This window comes from Saccostrea cucullata, unplaced genomic scaffold (assembly GCF_032062105.1).
Source record: "Saccostrea cucullata isolate Sc308-1 unplaced genomic scaffold, CSIRO_AGI_Scuc_v1 ctg898, whole genome shotgun sequence".
Classification (NCBI taxonomy): Eukaryota; Metazoa; Mollusca; class Bivalvia; order Ostreida; family Ostreidae; genus Saccostrea; species Saccostrea cuccullata.
The window spans coordinates 600,462-624,858 of NW_026935768.1; the positions used below are offsets into that span (position 1 = coordinate 600,462).

Here is a 24,397-nt window from a genome sequence, read left to right on the forward strand (position 1 = left end):
TAAATGTGTGTTACTAGGTCATATCCATGCCTTCTTTAAAAAGTTCTCCTTCAACAACTAAATTGTCAATATCCTGACTTAATAAGATTATAAATGAATATACATATTGAGAGATTATCCTTTTTATGTACGAGTAAAGTAACACCTTACATAATTCCTCTAATCCCTCTTGACCCTATGGAAGAATAGACGTGTAATAAAAATAAATTCTTGTAAGTTTTCCCGACTTTTTACATTGGAAAAAAAAATTAAAAGTAAAATGTTAAGAATCTGATTTCCATTATTTCAACTTCTAATTCCATTAATAATATTCTAATGAGTGGTAGGCCGAACAATAATTATCTTTTTAAATTTAATGAATATCTTAGACTAATAAATTTTCTGAAAATCAAATACTCATCTCTGACATTAAAAAATAACAGTTACACATATCAGGGTTTTACACTAACGGTAGCTCGCTGGCCCGGGACAACTGAATATTGAGGTCGGGCTACTAAACATGCCTTTAAACTTGCCCTGCAGGGCTACTGTAATTTTTCACTAAACACTTATTCAGAGCAACAACAATAATTAATTTACACACAATGTACATGTACTTGATTCTTTTTGAAATTTATTTTCATACATATTTTTTACATAATTATATTTTTGCAAGTCAAAATGCATTAAGGTGATTCGAAATACTGTAAATGATTATAAATGTGGAATTTTTCAAATAGAAAAATGTCTCAGGTAAAGTCATAAAATGAGATAATATAATTTTACCTAAAATACTACCAGAATGCAAGATTTGGCATCTCTATTTTTAAAATTTCCTGGGGGCAGGCTCCCCCCAACAGCCTTTGGCTGCTGGACAACTAGTACTTGAACAGGGCTAGTAGAAATAAGAAATTGCTAGCCCAGGTGGCAACTATGGTTTTAAAGTTAGTGTCGATCCCTGCATATTTGCAAAAAATCAAGAAAAGGGCAATTTTGATTTCAATCTACGAAGACTAATAAAATAAAAAAAAATAAAACCATATGTCATATGTTGTAATCAAATTTTTACTGTCAATTATTATAATGATAAAGATACATCCAATCTATATACTAATACCTATCATTATAAGATTAGTTTTTTAAAGTACACGTAAAAAAATTTGTTGAGGAAAAAAGGTTAAATATTTCTGTTTGACAATAGCCTCAAAATCAGACAAGGAATTTAATTGCAAATTCGGCCTACAGCTGCTTATTATGAGGTTTAATTGGGGCATTATTAATTATGGCATAAAAGTCGACACAATAAACTGGCCTCTAGGAGGCATTTATATTAAATGATTGTTTTTGTTTATCGTGACCTGCGAGACCGTACGAAACAAAATAACTGCTTAACCATAAACATACTCCTGTTGTGTTTTCCGTCAAATCGGATCCTATTTGAGCCGATCATATTTAAAAAGCTGTTTATCAAATTAAAATCTAACAACATAATCAAAGATATTAATCTCATATCAAAAGAAATGTGATTTTGCAGAATATATCAACCTGAATACACAACAATAGCACTTTATGATTTGTAATACCAAGGGTCCTAACTTTGGCAAATACCCTTATAATGTCCTCATGCACTATGCCCTTGTATGAAAGCATTGTTAAATTCAAGATTTATTGATCAATGATCAGGTAAAAGTCAGGTGTTGAAAACTGATCCTTTGCAGTAAACATAAATTTACAAATTGTGTCTTGATCACTTTAAAAACTTTGAAATTTAACAAAAAAAAAAATTATGTTGACACAAAAAGAATACATGTATGAAATTAAGTTTCATCAAGAATTATATATACATGTATCGCCAGATATACATACTGTTCAGTTTGTTGTGTGGGAAAAAGACCATCCTGATTGCCAAAGTGTACAGCAATTTGTACATACTATAAACTTGCTTGATAAGGCACCAATAAACAAATGTTTGTAATTCTTATCAACTCGTGTGTGTCTTAAAATAACAGCACTGCATAATCCGAGGAAGTGGAAAAAAAGGAATAAGAGAGAAAGAAAAGGAAAAAGATTTGAGTCAATCAGTTATACATGTATGCCATTTCTCCTCTCCTCCACACATATTTCTATAAATTAAAACCTTTACCAAGACCTGCCCACTATAATTTTTTTTACTTGGCTTTATTTCTTGCTCAATTAAAATATGTACATGTAGAAGTTTGAATCCCACTGATCCGCCTGCGTAACTTTATTTTTAATTTATAAATGATAGACTTGTCAAACAACTCAGCACTAATCTAAAAACAAAAGTCGTTACGTATTTTGAGTGGGTCTGATTGAGGATTAGTAATAGATGACACAAAAAACACAATGGCTGCATGGATATTACATCAAGAGGCTATATTGTTACACAATGCCCAAGGAAATAAAAACACTCATTCATAAAATTTACATGATTAATAATTTGTTTTATTTTGCTGTGACATATACTGTCTAGCGATTGATAATTGAATACAATGAATTGTTTTCAAAATGACAAAAAATCCATATACAAAGCCCTACAGATCCCCCTGTATTTTTCTTTTAATAGATGCATTTGAGAATTCATCAATTATTGTCAATTACCAAGTTTTCACAGAATTTTACCATAAAGGAGCACTTTCCAATCACTGGAAAGGTTAAGTATTATCTATTTTTTTTTTCTTTTTTCAAAGAACTCAATTCCCTATTATGTCATTTTTCCTTTTTATTTCTAAAATTTACATTCATAAACATTTTTACAATTGATTCTGTAATTTTCACAGAAAAAATTAAATTGCATAAATATGAAAAATTCTCACGAAAGTCATGCACCCTATAGTACCCTAATATAAATTACCATAACAATAACTTTCTCACCTCATATATATTATCATTATAATAATCTTCTTACCTCACAATTTCCAAATTTTTGTCCTCTGTAGCGAGACAAATTCATTTCCCCAGAAAGTGAAGAAGTGGGACTTGAATGAGAACTACTGCCAGTACTTAGGATATCCCGCCGACGGTAGTACTCAGAAGGACTAAGTGGAGAGTGCCGGTCACTCCCGCGATACTGACCATGGGTCAAGTCCAGCTCCAACATCTTAGCATGTTCTGATGTTGGCAAACACAGAGGAGGGGGGTGGGGGAAGTCAGATTTCGTTCTCTCTGAGGGGGAGAATAAATGTGGGTCCTCTCTCTTGAATCTGTCTTCCAGAAAGGGGACTGATCCTCGTCCATAAATCTGAGAAATGGCAGGGTGGAGGAAGGAGGGGTGTGGGGAAAAAGCAGCATAGAATGGGGGAGAGTCCACGGGAGAATGAGCACTGTCACACTTCATACTGGACATCTTGGAGAAGTCAGAACGCGGATCCCCAATAAGCATGTTACTGGTAGACACTGCTCTCAGTCCTGCTGCCTACCAAGTCCAACTGTTGTGCTCTGAAGTTAATATTTTTTTTTATTCTGGAGCAGGAAGAATTTTTTGGGAGTTCACTTTTTTTCTTCTAAATTTAACCCACTGCAATTAGATGCAGGAAACACTGATGATCACAATGAGAGGAATAACATGAGTTGACAAAGGGTAATCCAGAAACTTGCTTCTCCACACAGGCCCAAGTGTTTCTTCCTCTCTGTGGAATCGCTGTTCAGAACAAAGTTTTTTTTCCCCTCCTCTCCCAACTCTTAGAGATTTTTTTTCGTCAAACAATGCAAAAATAAAACTGTTTTAGAAATCAATAATGTGCTTCACACAGCAACACTTCAACTTTTTCTATAAATATCAGAAACATCCAAGTGTAGGCTCTGACAGAAAAAAAAAAATCCAAACATGAAAAAAAAAATCAACAAATTAAAAAAAAAATTCCTTTAAAGAAAAGAAAAAGTTGTCTAAATGGAACAAGACAAGGAGAGTCAGTCACTCTTCATGCTGCTTGTCAGGTGGTGAAAAAGATACTGAGAGCTGCGACTGACAGTGGGTAAATGACTTGCTAAGTAGAGCCGTCAATCACCAATAGCACATATAGCAGACAAGTAAACCATGTTAAACTGACATACAATGTTATTGGAAGTTAGTCAACCGACAGCAGGTTCAAAGGTCATAGGTCAAACAAGACGTTTCCTTCAGTCTTGCGTTCTTTTTTTTTAAATGGTGTATTGAAAATACTTGAAACAGTATACCATTTTTGTTATTCCTTTTTATACACAACAGTGATCATGAAAGGAATATATTTTCATTCTTGGTTACTTACAAATTGCAGAATTTTTTTTTCTGCTGAGATGACAAAAATAAATATTTTAAGATTTACAAAACATAATTAAGCCTTGAGTTTGTCTGAATAGAAGATGATAACAGGCCAAAAAAGGGAAAAGCTCCCCCCCCCCAAAAAAAAATCTCAAGAGGAAAAATCACATATATCCTTATATGTGAGATACAATTTATTTTAAAAAAAATCGTTTTTGAGAAAAAAAGGTTTGTAAAATAACCAGTGGACTTTTTTTGTCTGTGTGTTTCTCTGTATTTTCACAAAAGCTGATTCTCTCTGTGTAATTTACCTGTATTTTTCTCTTTTAGCTTCACACTATTACAGGGGCTGATTCTCTTTCAGTATGTACTCATACACTCTTTGTCTGTTTGTTTCTCTGTTTCCCACACACCCTGATATTTTCTCTTTTTTTTTGGTCTGTACACCCCCCCCCCAACTCTCTTTGATTCTCTCTCTGTATGTACACATTCATTACTTGTCTGTATGTTTCTCTGTTTCCTTCATACCTTATAAATGCTTATTTTCTCTCTGTATGAACATGTAAATTAACATACATCCTACGCTTGTATTAGCAAAGATTGGAATCCTATAATTAAAATAACATTTTACTCTCAATTTATAATTAACAATATACCTTATGAAGATAATTCAATTATTAAAAGTCAAACCTTTATTGACTTTCAGTGAATATAATGTGATTTCATGCCACAAGTTGTTCACATGTGTTAATAAATTAATAATAATTCTAGACAGCTTGTGTTAATATGACCTAGAAAGTCCATACCTTACATGTTCAAAGGGAGATAAACTTTAGTAAAGCTCAGATCAATCCATTCCTCATAGAATACATCATGTGCATGTACATCAATGAGAATAAACCAGTAGTTTAAAACAAAGACTAAATAGGACAAAAATTATAAAGGTTCAAGTAGGTTTAAAATACTCAAGAGAACACAGTGCAAAATCAAATTTAGGAACTTATTAAATAAACCAACGAACTTTTTTCAGGGGTTATGTGCTAGATCTAAAGTGTTTAGAATAATCTTGATATACACTTCTAGGAAGGAAGTTCTTTCAGTGGGAAAACAATTACAATTTTATGAATATGCAATTACCTTTTTCACGGAGAATCTTCATGAATGGTTGAACGTGGAAACGGTGTAGGGTGAGGATCCAAGATCTTCTAGGAACTTCCTGGGCCTGAAATGTCAACGATTCATCATATACTCCAAAGGAAGTAATGCGGTATGAAAACTTACAGGTATCACTCAAACAATACTGCAAGTCTCAAAAATTCCCTCTCAACAAAATCAGCATGAAATAGAAATTAATTATAACATTTATAAAATGTCACATAAGTTATCGATATTCATAGTTTCCCTTGATTAATAATTAAAAAACCGCTATGTTGTAAAAATAGGCTGTATTAAAATTGGTGCATCCTTCTGTCAATAAGAATTTGATGACCCACTGAATATTATTATTTTGTGGTTAATTTTTTTTATCTTCCTATTAAGACAATTAGTTCGTGTCCTTTTCTATTAGATGACACAACACAAAGTTATTTTTAAACACCTATTAATATAAAAAGCTAATGCATTATCAAGCAATCTCACAAAATTTTTAGAGTACAAGAATGTGAAAAAACATCTCTTTTTATCTCTCTCTCAAAATTACTAAAGTGGATCTGCACATTTCAACATTGATTTCATTGCTGAAGTAATCAACAAACTGTTTTTGTAATATTTTATTGGATAAATTAATGCTTGTCTAATATAAATTTTTTTTTGAAATGCAAAAAAAAAAAAAAAATGTCTAATTAATTTAAGAAACATATACTGATTTAATTTCATTTGGAAATTTTTATGCAAACTGTTTTAAATATATACACTGCTTTTGTAAAAAGATAAAAAGGAAATACAGTGTATATAGAATCATCATTAAAAATATCTTTGTTTCCCCTAACCCGACCCTAAATTCTCAAGTTGGGTAGGTAAGTAGGTAAATATTTTTTCTTACAACTTTGAAAATACATTCTAAATTTTGTATACTGGTCACGGTAGCCTAGTGGTAGAGCTTTCGCTTCGTGATCGGGAGGCCCGGGTTCGATTCTCGTTCGCGGCGCCGTGTCATACCTAAGACATAAACATGGGTAGTGACTGTTCCTTCGCCAAGCGCTTGGCACTAGAAATGAAAGTCACGGGTCTTTCAGATATGACCTTAATAACGTAGGTCCCGTGTCATGATAGGCGTTGGCACGATAAAGAACCCTCACTGCTCAATGGCCCTGAAAGCCGAGTATAGGTCTAAATTTGAAGCCCTTCACCAGCATCGGTGACGTCTCCATATGAGTGAAAACTTCTCGAGAGGGACGTTAAACAATGTACAATCAATCAATCAAATTTATAGAATTAATAATTATTTGAGCTTGTGAAATGGCTCACACCCGTGTTAATTTATTGAAATCAAATAGAGTAAATGCGTCTATTAATATTAGACGTTCGGGGATCTTCAGACAATAAAGTAAATAGCATTATGACGTACATGTAAAAACTTAGGTCCAGTCTAAGTTAAGAGCACTTCACCTGGCAAATGATAAAAAGTCATCCCAAAATTTTCAAAAGTTTAAAGTTATTTGAAGAAGCAACAAATCTTCAACAGCCAAATTACAGAAGAATGCACTTGATGTACGTCTGTTTGCCAGCGTGGCACAGAGGTCTAAGAGCATCTGCTCTCGAGTCTAGAAGTAAGGAGCTGATCCTTAGGTCTAGGGTTCGAATCCACTGCAGGACATGGAAACTGGTCCTTCGGATTAAACCATATAAACAGAGGCAGGCCCAATATTCGAATCCACGCGAGACATGGAGACTTGTAATCCGAAGTCTCATGTTGCAGAAGGCGTTGGCACAAAAAAGATCCCTCACTGCTCAATGGCCCTCTGTACTGAGTAATTCGCTGAGTTTAGGTATAAATTTGAGACAGGCCATACCATGCTTACTCCCTTCCTTAATTTTAAAAGACAAGTTTATAAAAACCACCGAAACACTTTTAAATTAGCCATGAGATATTTTATTAACTAAATGGTTCAAGAGTGTAGGACTCTAATAAGCTAAAGGCATAAGGTTGATACGTCGCCTTGTTTTATAATGCAAACTACTCTGTGATCGCATGTTGTGGGCACTGAATTGTTTCCTACAAATGCTTGAAAATCACAGCAGAATAAAATCGGCTGTTGTGATAAAAACGGATTTTGATGAAATTGTATTTTGTAAAAGTTGATAAACATAAAAAAAAAACATTTGAATTATGTTAACCAAAAAACTTCAGTCAGCTGTTTTAATTGGGTCGGTCGCGTTAGGGGAAACAAAGGTATTTTTTATTTTGGCCTAGTATATAATTATATATTTAAAACAAGAGGCCCATGGGCCTTATAGGTCACCTGAGCATTATGCAACAACTTTCCAGTGATTTAATTTGATTCATGTTTTAAGCCAGATGCTATGGCGTTCACAATTTTGAAAGAGGCACCATTGATCATCATAACAATACACTAACCAGTCGCTTAGTTTGTTTACTTAATACCCATAAGCTGGGTTGGGGAACAAAAAATGCATTTCAAGTAATCAGTAACATTCAGCAATAATCAGTAATGCCCCTATCACACATGAACCCCTGACCCTTAGGCTTAGATCCACACATTGCACAATTTTTTGAAAAGGCACCCTTGCTTTTCAAAAATATTTGATTAATACCAAGGAGCAGATCTCAAACATTCATCCAGTTTCAGTATATAAGAACACCCCCCCCCATGGTACCCCTGACCCTGGGGCCTTGAAATTCACAATTCTGGAAGATTAGGGTCCCTGCTCATTATAACTACATAGGTAGTTCATCTGCTTAATACCCAAGAGCAGAGAAGAAAATTTTCAAAGATTTAATGTATTTTCAATATATAATCATAAGAGCCCCACCCTATCAATAGAACCCCTGACCCTAGGGCCATAAAATCAAAATTTAGGAAGAGGTATTCTTGCTCATCATAACTATGCACTTAGTTAGTTTATTTAATTCCTAGGAGCAGAAAAGAAATTCTTTCAAAGAATTCATGTATTTTCATTATATAATCAATAGAGCCTAACACCCCAACCCTGACGCTGAGGCCACAAAATTCACAATTTTGGTAGAGGTACTCTTGCTCATCATAACTATGCACTTAGTTAGTTTATTTAATACCCAGGAGCAGAGAAGAAGATTTTCATAGAATTCATGAATTTCCGCTATATAATCAATAGAGTCCCGCCCTTACACCAGAACCCCTGACCCTGGGGCCACAAAATTCACAATTTTGGTAGAGGCACTCTTGTTCATCATAACTATGCACTTAGTTAGTTTATTTAATACCCAGGAGCAGAGAAGACGATTTTCATAAAATTCATGTATTTTCACTATATAATCAATAGAGCCCCACCCTAACACCAGAACCCCTGACCCTAGGGCCATAAAATTCACAATTTTGGTAGAGGCACTCTTGCTCATCATAACTATGCACTTAGTTAGTTTATTTAATACCCAGGAGCAGAGAAGAAGATTTTCAAAGAATTCATGAATTTTCACTATATCATCAATAGAGCCCCGCCCTTACACCAGAACCCCTGACCCTGGGGCCACAAAATTCACAATTTTGGTAGAGGCACTCTTGTTCATCATAACTATGCACTTAGTTAGTTTATTTAATACCCAGGAGCAGAGAAGAAGATTTTCATAAAATTCATGTATTTTCACTATATAATCAATAGAGCCCCGCCCTAACACCAGAACCCCTGGCCCTAGCGCCATAAAATTCACAATTTTGGTAGAGGCACTCTTGCTCATCATAACTATGCACTTAGTTAGTTTATTTAATACCCAGGAGCAGAGAAGAAGATTTTCAAAGAATTCATAAATTTTCACTATATAATCTATAGAGCCCCACCCTAACACCAGAACCCCTGACCCTGGGGCCATAAAATTCACAATTTTGGTAGAGGCACTCTTGCTCATCATAACTATGCACTTAGTTAGTTTATTTAATACCCAGGAGCAGAGAAGAAGATTTTCAAAGAAATAATGCATTTTCACTATATATTTATTTAGCCCCGCCCTAGCACTAGAACCCCTGACCCCAGGGCCATGAATTTCACAATTTTGGTAGAGGACTCAATGATGATTACAATCATGCAAACAGTTTGACTGCTTGATGTCCAGGAGTAAAGAAGAAGATTTTTAAAGATTGCAATAATTTTAGTGGTTTTTGCCCCACCCCTCAGGCCCCAGGGGGGCAGGGACCCTGAAATTCATAATTTTTGTTTCCCTTCACCCATAGATGCTTTGTGCCAAATTTGGTTGAAATTGGTTCAGTGGTTGCAGAGAAGAAGCTGAAAATGTTCAAATGTTAACGGATGACGCACGACGCACAGACGCACGACGACGGACGAAAACAGATAGCAAATGCAATAGGTCACCTGAGTTTACTCAGGTGACCTAAAAATGAAGGAAAAGACATCCAAGATAGGTATGGGTACAGCAGGGGCATATTGGAGTCGGAAGCTGGGGGGGGGGGGGGCTTAGCCATCCCAACCACTATTTTTGCAAAGATTGATATCATATAGGTATCAAACATTGGGGCATAGGTTTAGCCCCCCTTTTCAACAGGCAAGTTGCAGTGTAGTCAAAATAGAATTTTCATGTTAGGACAATAGACACATTTCCTTTTTTTTTTTCTTTTTTTGCTTGTCAAGTTTTTCATGTTTGAATTTTTTTTCTCTTTCTCTCCCACACCCCCCCCCCTTTCAATTTGCTTCCAACACCAATGAGGGGTAAAGACTCCAAGACAGATTTTGTGAGCTTTAATAAGGAACTTTTGGGTCCATAAATTTTTAAAAAGGTCCATTCTTTTCTTAATGTGTATATACATGTACTAAATAACTTAATTAATTTCTTGGCAGTACGTAAGTTCTTATGAAAATTCAAAAGATAAAGAGTCTGTAAATTTTAAGAACTTTTTAAATTATACTTTTAAAATTGAGCTTTAGTTTTTTAAAAATACTTTCAATTCTCACCTTTGTTTTTTTTTTAAATGTTAATATCATGTTAAAAGTGCAAAAAACATGAAGAAATTGTCTCTGATTAGCATTATTATATAATAACATTTAAAATATAAAGAAAATTGGTTCGACAACAAAATTAGAGAAATTTGAACTTTTAGATAATTATAACTAACAACGTGTATCGATCAGCATTTTCATTGCTGGAACATACTGTCTAGAAACATACAAAATGGCATGTTAATAATGGCATGTACATGACTGATAAACTCTAGCAGTGTCCAAACAACACTTAATTTCACAGCTAGTGGTCATTATAACAAATCCTGATAATTAGGTCCACTATGACCATTACCAGACACCATTCAGACAGTACACTACTGTCACTTTTATGTTCCTAGTGTATATGTTGTCATTTACCAAACCTCCCCATCTACTGATGCATTGTGGGGGAATTCCCACAGTCCAATCATAGAGATGGCATTGTTTATTGAGACAGGTACATGTGTATGTCTTGTTTTTTATTTGGTTGGATTGTCACCTCTGGGCTCACTTTGTTACACCTGAATCCCAAACAATCATCAAAACACATGTTGTTCTCTCCCTTTGTGCTGACATAATAATACTTATTACATAACTATACATTTGTAGACAGGCAACAATTCATTTGTTGTTAACAACTTTATGATTATAGCACATGAAAGATATGGTCCCTTCTGTCGACATATTGATGGGGAGAGGTCTGAAATAGGCTTTGCCTGCTGCACAACTCCATTCACTTTTATTTTGTGAATAAAATCATGTATTTTAATTGAACTGTTTTGAACTAAATCAAGGACCATGGCCAAGAAAGTATTTTCAATAAAAATCCGATTAGCATATCCATTATCCATTAATGAAATTCTCTGTTTCACCTTTTCTTCAATCCTCTTTCATAATATACCAGTACATGTATCATATTATAAAGACATAGGAAAGGCACAGTTTATGGAGAGAGAAAAGGTTTTATTAATACACAAGTCATATCATTTATAAAATAATTGATTAGAGTGATCTCCCATGTAGAATTCCCTAATATGGTGAAAACCATAAAGTGCAAGTTACAGAGCTTCCTTAAATCAATAAGAATCATCTCTACAGCAGCAAGAAAGAAAAGCAGAGATGGCTTTAAAATTTGTCTTAAAAGGCTGATATTTTAAGCACCATCTTCAAAAATACCTAAAAATGTCTGTGTACCCCTGTCAATCAAATGCATTAAGGTCTCTCACTGGATGATCGAACTTGATTGACATTTCCTTACTAGTCCCTGTGTATACCCTGTACACCTTGTTTGGTACTCCTTGCAAACTTGAAATTAATTAACACACATTTATTAAGGCTTGCCTTATAAGTCTAAAACCTTATGTATTGCAGGTTTGCATGGTTCTCATGTTCACACACTAAGACAAGACTATAAATACAAGATTGCAAACACGTACTTCCTAGATTCCATGTGTTTTTGACCCATAAACAGAACACATCATTAAAATAGAAGGATAGCTAGATTTCTAGTTAAGACTTTGAAATAATTTACTGATCTGTGCATTCACACTTCTTAACAAAGAGGAGGTGGTTGCAACAACCTCCTCTTTGTTAAGAAGTGTGAATGCACAGATCAGTAAATTATTCAGACCAGAAGCATTTGCTGATAATTTCATTATCATGACATATTCGAATATACTTCATCATGTTCAATCTACCCATATGTACGGTTTTATAAAAATAGATTGAAATTTGGGTAAATGGTTTTCATTGGTTGAGAAGTCCAAGGGGAATAAGTGATATTTACTCTTATGATAAATCTGTCTACCAAATTTCATTTCAGTATGTGCAACCTCTGCAAAAAAGAAGAGGCCCAGGGGCCAAATCGCTCACCTGAGCACATCAGCAAGGCACAAATCAAATCAGAATTAAAAAGTTTACTGATGGGGGTGGGGTGGGGTGGGCGGGTTGAATTTTAATACATGTACTACTTGAGAATGCCTCCAAATCAATACAGCCTATAACTTTGCTGTTCTTGAGAAAAAGATTTTAAAAGATTTTTTTACCTTTTGTTCCTATATATTACTTCGTAATAATTTGAATTTGATTCTCCATTGCTTCCCTCCCTACCCCAAAGGTTCAGGATTTGAACAAATTAAATCCTCAATACATGAGGATGCTTACATGTCAATATGACTAAACATAGCTTTTCTGTTCTTGGGATTTTTTCCTTTATTTTCCTATGTAAAACTTTGACCCACCATTGAGACCCTACCCTACCCTTGGAGGTTTATGATTGAACAAATTTAATTCTACACTACCTGAGGATGCTACCATATAAATATCACTAATCATGACTTTGCTATTCTTGAGAAGAAGTTTTTTTTTTTTTTATATTTTAATGTAAAACTTGGATCCCCCATTGTGGCCCCACCCTATCCCCGGGGGTTATGATTTGAACAAAGTAGAATCTAAACTACCTGAGGATGCTTCCATATAAATATCACTAAGCATGGCTTTGCAGTACTTGAGAAGACTTTTAAGATTTTTCCTATATATTCCTATGTAAAATTTTGGTTGGCCATTGTGGCCCCGTCCTACCCCCAGGGGTCATGAGTTGAACAAACTTTAATCTACACTACCTGAGGATGATACAACATGACTTTCATCTTTCCTGTCCCTATGGATCTTGAGAAGAAGATTTTTAAAGATTTTTCCTATATATTCCTATGTAAAACTTTGATTGGCCATTGTGGCTCCATCTTATCCCCCCAGGGGTCATGGTTTTAACAAACTTCAATCTTCACTACCTGAGGATGATTCAACATGAGTTTCATCTTTCATGTCCCTATGGATCTTGAGAAGAAGATTTTTAAAGATTTTTCCTATATATTCCTACGTAAAACTTTGATCGGCCATTGTGGCCCCACCCGTCTCCCTGGGGTCATGATTTGAATAAATTTAAATCTACACTACCATAGGATGATTTCACATGAGTTTCAACCTTCTGGCCCAATGGTTCTTAAGAAAAAGATTTTTTTTAAATGCCATTAATTTTCTACTAATTCATAACTATCTCCCCTTGGAAGAGGGCGTGGCCCTTCATTTGAACAAAATTGAATCCCCTTTACCTAAGGATACTTTGTGGAAAGTTTGGTTGAAATTGGCCCAGTGGTTCTTGAAAAGAAGATGAAAATGTGAAAAGTTTATAAAGACTACCAACAACGACGACAGACAATGGAAAAATTTTGATCAGAAAAGCTCTCTTGAGCCTTCGGCTCACGTGAGCTAAAACTGAACAGAAACTTGGTGGACCGACAGACCAACTGACAGCGGCAAAACAATATGCTCTCCCTTCTTCGAAGGGGCATAATAAAAAAATACCTTGCAGATAGCAGTAAGTTGAGAATGGAAGCACTTCACTGTTCATACAACTACATGCAGTCCTGCAGAACTGCAAGAATCTATTCTCTCCAAAAACAACTGATGAGACTGGACTCTGTTTGTGAAAAAATTTTAATATGATAATCCTTGATGATTTTCATATTTTCATAAAAGTTTTTTCCAGAATTGCCAACAAAAATGCTGTTTAGAGAGCATTACCCCCAAGTAAAATTTTATAAAGTTACCCAAAATTACTTGCTTTAAAGTGCTCTTGATGTGGACAGGTTGATTACATTGGTACCTTTAATTAGCATTTTACCAATTAATTTCCATTCAAATATTTAGATAACTTTAAAATATCAATCCGTATCTGATAATAAAGAGTCAAAACCATGACAGTTGCAAATAGTTAATGAAGGAATCACTCACAGACGAAAGTTTATATAACCCAACAGAAGTTCAAATTTTTTGTCCAGTTTTGTGATAATCTCATGATATTTGAAAGACTTAAACATATTAACACCTTTTGTATAAAGAAGACAATTAAAGAATAATAGCCATGAACCTAACCTTGATGAGAGATTGCATGACAGACAGATAGACCACTGTGAATACTTATAAGAACATATGCATGATGCGATAAAAAATGCCTGTGGGCCTTAAGACTTACCTGGAAACATGCATGACTTGAGCTCTTGGCAATAACACTGCTTCATTCTGACAACTGATTGCACAGTTTTTGGTCTAGATTTTATTCATATTCTTCATAAAATTTGACTTTGCCAGAAATCAGAGTTCATATTGTCAAAGACTTCTCAAAAATAAAAGATGTTTCCTAAATCATGTTCCTACCCAGATGCCTAGGCATTTCCTGTCACAGGGAAAGGTTTTTTTCTAATTTGTAAGAACTTGTAACCAATCCTTTTGTCTGAATTATGCAATAAAATATGTGTTCAAAACAAATTTCCTGTTAGCATCTGACCTTGAAATACAACCTTGACCTGTCATAAAATGGATATTCTTATCTTTTCAAATTTGAAAATATCTTATGGGCACAGAAAAAAATCTTAAAATTTTGTAGCTGAATAATCAAAAAATAAAAGGACATTGCTAACATCTTGCAGTCCTTCCTTGAAGGACAATGCCCGAATCACCAGGCCTCAATGCAATATATCACTGCACTTAATAATTTTGTGTTAAATTAAATGTAATGTGCAAGGCTACTTGCTGTTTACATAACTTTTATTACTTAATTGTTATTGCTTATAAAAATTCTTGTCAGTGCAGTAATGTAAATCAGCCCAGATCCCCCTTCTTTGTTTTGTGTGTTGAACTTGAATAAATGTTACATTTGTAAAGAAAGGATGCTCATTTTTTTGCAGTTTCAATTTCAAGCGATTTTTCACTTATTATGTACTGATCACTGAAATCAATGAAAACATTCTGTACTTCTGGTCCGATTGCCTACTTTTAACAAAAATCATCGATATCAAACAATTTGGAATATGGCATTCAATATTTCCTTAGACACAAACATTTGTTCTGAGAGTGGAAAACTCTGAATGTTTGTGTTTTGCCAAAGGATATAATCCCTGCTTAAAAATCAATAACAGCTCCTAATAAAAGATATTAGATAAAACCCCGCTCAATGGTATGAAACAGTCAACATTGTACTTATATGTCATTTACAAAGAACACTAGGTAAATATTGGGATATGAGGATTGTTCACCGTTACAGGGCAATATCCGCAGAAATGTTTCTCAAAATCACACAATTGTGTCTCGATCATCACCCAATTAACTGTGTGGGGATCAATTTGTAAGATCATCCTCTGGGTTACCTTTGAGATCTCTGATTACATCTTCCCTATAGTTCAGATCTGAAAATGTGTGTATTTATTCTTGTGAAATGAATTGATAAATTTTCAGCAGAACAGCAATAATTGATTTAACTGTATATACTAGCATAAAAATTAAAAAAAAAAATACTCTCAATTGATTGCAGAGGAAGTCACATATCTATTTATATCTAAATATATATTCACATGTAGAAGAATGAATTATAAAAAAATGTAAAAACAGTAAATAAGGGTAACAACTCTGTATTGTAACGATTAGATTCATTCAACATTGTATTCTAAGGGAAATAACTCTCTACTTACTCATTCAGGAATCTAAATGTTGCTAAATTTAGTGTCTGGATTATTAGTGATGAATGATCAGGGGGCTGCGAAAAATGTCCTGAACCATGTAGATTAGATCCACTACATGTACCGGTAGTTCTAACACCTTTTTGATTTTTTTCTCTAAATAATATATGCTATCTAAGTCATATTGAAAAAAAGAGTCATTTGTGACTTAGTCTGCTAAACTTTTAACACTCAGTGGTTGAAGTTTTTGGGATTTAATATTTTCGTTGTACACATATGACACATTAAGTGCATTAATACATGCACAGAGAGGTGTTTTGAATTGAAAAAAATAATGTATTTCTGAATCAAAACTTTCTGTACATGTACACTGATGGAAAAATTGCAAATTACTGCATTTACTCATTCACATCCCTGACACCCTCCACTGAAAAAAACAAACAAACTGCCACTACCTTTAAACAAAGAATCAATATCCCAATCCTCGATTTATCCCCGGTTACACATCACACGTCAGCCCAAAACAGAATTATTTTGTCTGTGCCTTATCGTCAGTTGTTTGGATTTATTCACTAGAGTTAGTTTGGCATAAAACAAACTTTTCTGGGTGGTTTTTTCCAACAAAAAAGTAAACAAATACCTTTCAAACAGAACAACCCTTCTCTTGACATAGGCTGGATTTTTTTTACCGCGAGCTTCAATGTGACTACTCTCCTGTACTCACTCTGTATGCCATGCCTACAATCATAAACAAAACATTTATATATAAAGTAAAATGTCACAAATGTGTAGAAATTATCATTACTTTATTTTTGTCAATATCTGTTTGTATCAATTAGTGCTCAAAGTGTACAGAATTCAGATCAAAACATGGCTTGAATATTTAGCTTTATTTGTGTGTCTAGACATTTCCAGCTTACTGGAAAGATATATGTCCATGTAGTTCCAGCAACACCTAATCTGACAGGAAGCAGTTCCAGGTATTGTTCTAGGGCTGCTTTCTAAAATTTTGCTCTGCAGTGAGACATATTTGTAAGCAGTCTCAGAGCAGACCCAAAAAGGAGTGGAAGGGTTTGCTCTTGACTGATTCTTGTTTGATTGGGTCTACAAAAAAGTACGTAAGGGTTGCCCGCAACCCTGTGTCTCGCCTGCTGTCGCTGTGGTTAGTAAGAAATGATTGTCTGATAAACTGAAGCATTTATTGACATTTCAGAAGGAATAACTCAAAAAGTGGATCGAGTCATTTTGCTGGTTTTTAAAGAGATATTGTCATGGACTTAATAAGAACTGTAAAACGTTTCTATCTGGACTGACTATATTGTGATGTTTTTATTATTGCGAATATTGCAACGTGTTATGAGTCGCAATAATTTGAACTTGCATTTTGAAATCAAATCCACTGTATATGTATCAAGTCATTCATGCAGAAAATGTAGGTGAAGATTACCTAATATTGCAACGTGTTATGAGTCGCAATAATTTGAACTTGCATTTTGAAATCAAATCCACTGTATATGTATCAAGTCATTCATGCAGAAAATGTAGGTGAAGATTACCTAATTATGGTACTGATATTGTTGGTTACCCATGATGTGTAGACTGACAAATTATCATGCCACTATAAGTTATAGTTGCTGAGATATGGACCTCCACCATAAATTTATGCAAAGTCACTCATGCGGAAAAATGTAGGTCAAGATGACCTAATTCTGGTACAGGCGTTTGTGGTTACCCATGATGTATCCACTGACAAATTATCATGCCACTATAAGTTATAGTTGCTGAGATATGGACCTCCACCATAAATTTATGCAAAGTCACTCATGCGGAAAAATGTAGGTCAAGATGACCTAATTCTGGTACAGGCGTTTGTGGTTACCCATGATGTATCCACTGACTAACTATCATGCCACTATAAGTTATAGTTGCTGAAATATGAACCTCCATTATCAATTTAACCAAAGTCATTCATGCAGAAAAATGTAGGTCAAAATGACCTAATTCTGGTACTGATGTTGTTGGTTACTTATAACCTGTACAATGACAAATCATCATGCCATTATAAGTTATAGATGCTGAGATATGGACCTCCACCAAAAATTTAACCAAAGTCACTCATGCAGAAAAATGTAGGTCAAGATGACCTAATTCTGGTACTGACGTTTGTGGTTACCCATGATGTATCCACTGACTAATTATCATATCCCTATAACTTATAGTTGCTGGAATATAGGTCTTCACCATAAATTATCATGAAAAAACTAAGTCCAACTTAAGGAAAAAATACGGAAAAATTTGAATTTTTTTTTTCAAAATCATACTTGGGATATAAATTTTTATCCATACTGAATATTGTGTCCAAATTTCAAGAAGACTGAATAAAATTTGAGAAAGTTATTGCAGTTTATAAAACTTTGACATTTGGGTTAACCAAAAGTTGGACGCCGACGACGACGACGACGACGGAATCTATGGTCGCTATGTCTCGCTTCGCGACATTCGTCGCAGGCGAGACAAAAACAGTGTAATGTTGCATTTAATGTTGGCGCTTTTGTGGTCAAGCAGCTTTGTTCTTCTTTGGCCAGCTGGCAGAATAGGCCGACAAAGATGACCTAGCTCAAGTACATAGGACAATATAAGGTTTGAATCCAATAATCTGCCAGCATTTTGCAATTCTTTCCTAACAATAAGTCAGCCTTAAGGTCAACGAATAAGTACAGGTACTGTAAATGTATAGTCAAATCTTGTTACCTCGAACTTCATGGGACCAAGGAAAGCTTTGAGATACTGTAAACGTATTACATTTGGCTGTGTATTCTTTTTAGCGTTTTTGGCGGAAAGCAATATCCGCTAATTCAAGTACAACGCTAAATGTCTGGCACATTTAAACAATGAAATGCTTTCTTTGTTTGTTATTACTGGAATTAACGTAAGCAGCTGTTGCAGAAAAAATACATAACCCGCGTATGTAAATTTTTCAGCAATAGCTGGACCGTTAATTCCAGTAATAACAAACAAAGAAAGACATTTTATTGTTTATATTTATATCTGTTTAAATACTAGTAATCATTTAAAGTAGGATTAAAAAGATTAATTATTGTATTAATGATACTTTTCATTGATGGAATAGCCACTGATCAAGAAATCTGTACAAGCGACATGCCTAATGTAGTTCATGCAGTGATTAATACAATGGGTTTTCTGAAGAAATAAAGGAGAAAATATTCAGTGGATGTAAACATGGTAAATATATACCTATAAAGAAGAACATTAAGATATGCGCTAAATCAAATCCACGCGAACTTGTTCCAAATCCAATTTCCACCAAATATCGTACACGCTAAATATAATACATTTACAGTATCTGATGATTCGAGATATTGAGGGTAAAATAAAGAATAAGTGGTTTGGACACCCAAATCACTTATTGATGGAATTTGAGATATTGGTGTTTGAAATAACACGTACAGTTCAACTGTATTATATTTAGTGTGTACGATATTTGATGAAATGGATTTTTTTAACAGGTTAGCATAGATTTGCTTTAGACCATTTCTCAATGTGTATATATGTGCAAGACATTTAGCACCGTACAGTAAAACTCGTTTAGTAGGAACACAGATATTGCGAATTCACAGATATAGCGAAGTTATCTTGGATCCTGTACTACACAAATTTAACGAATTCCTTATACAGATATAACGAATTACGGATATAGTGAAGTAATTTTTCAGGTCACAGTGACTTCGTTATAACCGAGTTTTACTGTACTTGATTTAGCAGATTAGTTTCTCTCTGCAAAAGGCAATAAAAAGGATATATAGACTGCTAAATGTAAAACATTTAAAAACACAGTATATGACACCAGGAACCAATAATTATGCCAATGTCTTGTCGGATGTAAATTAGATGTCATGAACATTAGTTGGTCATTATTACATATAGAATCTTTCACTTATTTTTTATGCTTTCTTATGAAGGAGTCATACTAACTCCATGTAACCTGAATATTCAAAATGATTTTTTAATAATGTAATATTTATTTGCCCATCAGTATGGGCATTCCTTTTTTTCGCTAAATAGTATGATGCAAATGATAACTCTATTAATAAAATATGAATTAAAGAAATTTGCATACAGATTTATTTTACAACAGATATATTCTAGAAAAATTATTGCATATTTTATTAACAAACCTGGTAATTCTTACATGTCTATATTGGCTGCAAAGTTGTCTATGGAATTATACATAACTTGCTCAGGCCATCTGTAAAATAATGTTTGTTAGCCCTCTTCCAACTCAGGGTAAAAAAAAAATTGGGTTGATACCTGGAAGGGGGAAAAATCTTTTTTTCCCTAAAAATTTTCAACATATATTGATTGGATGAGAAAATTCAGAAATAAAAAGAAAAAAAAATTGCTTCCGGAGGTTGAAAATAAAGTTTTGAGTCGGGCCATTTTCTGCCAGTCGGTCGGGAGAGGGCAACCAAACAATTTTTTAAGATGGCCTCAGCCTAAAAGTAAAGTCTGCCTTTTCTGAGATTTCCCTGTTAATAAGAAGAATGTTGTTTCATGTTTGTAAGATATTTTTAATCTAATTTATTCAAATCGATTCATCTGTCAAATCATAGTGACAAACTTTAGTCATGAATTTTCTTCATTTTACATATATGTTTTAATGACATTTATTTATATATAAAGGTGGCGTTCAGGCATTAATTCAAAAGTTTTTATAAACAGCTGACAATTTAGTTACCATTAAGTAATTCTTCAAAAAATCAGTGCAGTAAAGTAACAAAGCATCTAATGACTTCTAAATCAGTTTTTTTCCCCTCTTTTCTTTCACATGCTTTACTTATGCACTGTTTTCGTACTTGAATAAAAAAATAATTTACACATAAACCTGGTATTCGTCTTCTATCTTTATATTGTAAACTCTAAAATATTTAAATGTATGAAAAGACCCTAGTGTCGTGTTCAATGTCAAAGGAAACATTTCATCTAAACAATGTGTCCCCAGATTATTATATGCATAGAGGTCAGTGAAAAATAAAAAGAAAATATATAGACTTATATAGATCAAATCAGCCTTTTAAAGTTGAGAGCAGCTAGTGCGTTTGTTATTATTTTTATTTCAACCATTGGTTACGAAGAATTAATTTACTCTTGTTTGGTCTTTATTTACAATGATAAGTGGGAACTTGCAAACAACCCGTTCCAGACTTATATATTTAAATCCCAATAGTTAACAAATTTAACAAAAAGTCTGTCAAGTGACAAATTTATTATTAAAAAGCTATGCACAAAATATGACTGATAATTTTCATCATTTCTAAAATTCAAACCCTAGTAAGAATATTTTGAAATTTTTTCCAATTCCTGTTTAATACAACGTGTATCAACTTCAATTTGTGAAAAATCTAGAACTGCATAAAAAAAAATACTGCTGCCCTATAGCCTTTGGCTGTCTGTCTGACAGTGTAATATACTGCAGCATGGGTCAGACATGAAAGTCAGGAGGTCGTAAATTCGGCCGCCAGTGAAGTGTAGGGAGGAGGGGTGGGAGGGTGATTAAAGAAGAGAAGGGATTAGAAGGCAGGGTTTCCTTGTATTGATTAATTACACCTGTTCACCTGGGAAACCAGAGCATTATATAGTATAACTGCCAACTTAATATCTGTCAAATTTGTCTCTATCTTATGTTTTATATGAATGCATAATCATCTGATAATATATTGATATATATGAATGGAAAAAAAAAGATGAATCTGTCAAAAAAACAAAAATGATCTACACATCAAGTTCAGTGACTCTCTGATCTCTTACTGATAAAAGTTCACAGATTAACTGAAGAAATCTACTAAAAGTACTAACATTTATGTACATCATTCAATCAAAGTTCAATGAAGTTTCTAATTAACTTTTCAAGTACTGTTGAATATTGATCATGAATAGATTATTTACAGCTTATTCACTTCAGGTTAATTTGATTCAGAATATTGTTTTAAATGAGAAAAATATTGCAAACAAATGCAGTTCTAAGATCAAGCAATTCTTCGTAATTATACTATTTAAAATTACATAAGGTTGCCTGCATTTAGTACATTTGCTCTGAAGGATATAAGGCTGGACTGAGGACATTGGCCTGGATAGCTAAGTGGTTAGAGCACCTGACTAGAAATACAGGGGTCCAGGGTTCCATTCCCGGTCCAGCTATATGTTTTAGATTATATATGTATTTATGAATTTTCAAAGTATGTTTACTCGTTCCTCCTTTCCGTACTACAGCTCAATATTTGCAGTGTAAGGAGTTGATCCTTACTTATGGGTTCAAATACCACTGCAGGATATGGAGACCTGTCCAGTATTGCCAACCTCCCTTGTCACAGTAGATGCTGGCATAAAAGATTCCTCACTGTTCGAAGGCCCTAACTGCCAAGTACAAATGAACCTTGATCATGTCTCTTTTTGTGGCAAGACTTTATAACTTCTTTCAAGAATGAAATTTAATTAAGTTCAAGTATTTCATCTTATAAGTCTTGAAATCCATGGTCAGTATTTGGATGGTCTTTACATTATATTTAGAGTAATTTATATACAGTAATTTTCAATTGGTCTGTCAGTTCTGGTCCACTTTCCTAGGCAGGATGCATACTAGCCTACCCGTTTTAAAAGATTATCATCTACTAACAATATTAACATAAAGTATCAAAGTCACACCACCATAAATAGGTGGAAATAATTATGGATACATGTAGTTCAGCATGTACACATGAGAATTTCATTTTTATTGACATTTATAAAAAAAAAATTCAATAATTAACTTGATTCAAATTTACATAACCATTAATGTGATCTTGCTCAGGATGAATAGCATTGCTGAGGAAGTTTGTGTCTAGCATTAATGTATGCTGTAAAAAAAATGTAAACTTTGCCAAAAATGTTTTGGAAATTATACAGTGAAAACTGTCTAATCCAACACCTTAATAATCTGACACACTGTGAATTCCGACATTAAATTTCTTTCCCATTTTTCCATGTTTATTACACTATGCATTTCGACACCCTGTCTATTCCAAAACAAAATTTTTCTCCCAGTGCATGTCAGACTAGACAGGTTTTACTGTAATTAAGCCAGGAAAATGCTTGCTGGATACAACAAACAAGGAAAAGCTTTTTTTCTTCTTATCTATAAACCAAAAAATTCATTATATATGAAATTTAAGGATAAGGCCATATAAAATTAATCTTTAGATTCTCATCCCCGCCCGCCCCTCTCAAAATGTTATATATGTATTTAATTTTGATTTTTTGAGTATTTTCATGTATTTTTATTCAGTAAGAATTTGGGTCAAAGTTTAAGAGTTATCTCCCGTCTGTATTAAAAGTCGCGTGTCGCTATTTATAGCAAAAACGCCAATTGAATAATGGAGAAAAATCGGCAATAAAAGCAGTTTAAATGTGTAAGGAAAAGATAATTTGTCGGTATAGAGAAGGCAGAGAAGAAAAAATAGCATAAACACATATAGATATATACTGGCAGGAGCATATATGTAGAGAGATTGTAACTAAGTAAAAATAGACGAGGAAAATGACACCTGGTCAAGTTATATCTAACGATCTAGCTGTGTGACTTAGCTTTGAAATAAAAAAAAATCTACAACATCGTAGACAGATTTAAGAGAAGGCCTAGATTTTTCAGTAGAATAATTATTAGAACATTTATATAGATTTTGCAAAATAAGAAGTCACGCATACACAATTTATTGGTATCCCCACCTCATTTTGTTCAGGGTGTGCCGTATAATGTGTACTTGATAATTTGTTAATTAACAATAAATATTTAACTTTTAAAGCAAAACTTTTCTTTAAATATCTAAAAGAATATGAGAAGAATTAAATATATTCATATTTGCATTAAGGTGATGAAAAAAATGTGTACGGGGCGTCCATTGTTTTGTTGATACTTAGGCCTATATATAAATTAACAATTATAAAAAAAAAAAAATAAAATAGAATAAACATTTCCGCCCCAATTTTTTTGCAAATTAGGATGAGAATCTAAAGATTAATTTTACCTGGCCTAATGTAATTGACAATAAAAGATCATCTTTAAGTACTTCCAGTACTTTGATTTTCAAGATTGATTATATATTGTTTAACGTCTATCTTGAGATTTTTCACTCATATGGAGAAGCCAACACTTGCCGGTGGAGAGCTGCAAATTTTGTCCTGTGCTCGGCGCTCAGGGCCATTGAGCAGGGTGGGATCTTTTTCTTGCCAGCACCTACTGTGACACGGACCTCGGTTTATATGGTCTCATCTGAAGGATTGGTCTCCACATCCCACAGTGGGACTTGAACCGGCGACGTAAGGATCGATCAACTCCTTACTTGGCGACTCTAAATCAGATGCTCTAGCCACTGCGCCACGCGGGCGACATGATTTCCAAGAGGATACGTATTCATTTTTTAAAATGTGAAAAATTAAAAGTTTG

The 24,397-nt window shown here is 33.9% G+C and overlaps 1 protein-coding gene across 3 annotated transcripts in view; it reads right to left on the reverse strand.

The window, feature by feature from the left end:
* LOC134243740 (forkhead box protein P1-like) overlaps nucleotides 1–24,397 on the reverse strand; it is a 60,392-nt gene that overhangs the window by 32,363 nt on the left and 3,632 nt on the right. Inside the window, exons 2-3 of one of the 3 annotated variants that reach the window (XM_062725981.1) lie at nucleotides 16,541–16,638; nucleotides 5,378–5,462 (exon numbers count right to left, since the gene is read on the reverse strand). Coding sequence is in view for 1 of the 3 variants with exons in the window: in XM_062725980.1 (XP_062581964.1) it covers nucleotides 2,909–3,382 (474 nt within the window). In the remaining 2 variants the exon portion in view is untranslated. Of the gene's footprint in view, nucleotides 1–1,845; nucleotides 1,930–2,908; nucleotides 3,981–5,377; nucleotides 5,463–16,540; nucleotides 16,639–24,397 lie in introns of those variants that run through there. The other 2 variants (XM_062725980.1, XM_062725982.1) reach the window with 2 other exon arrangements.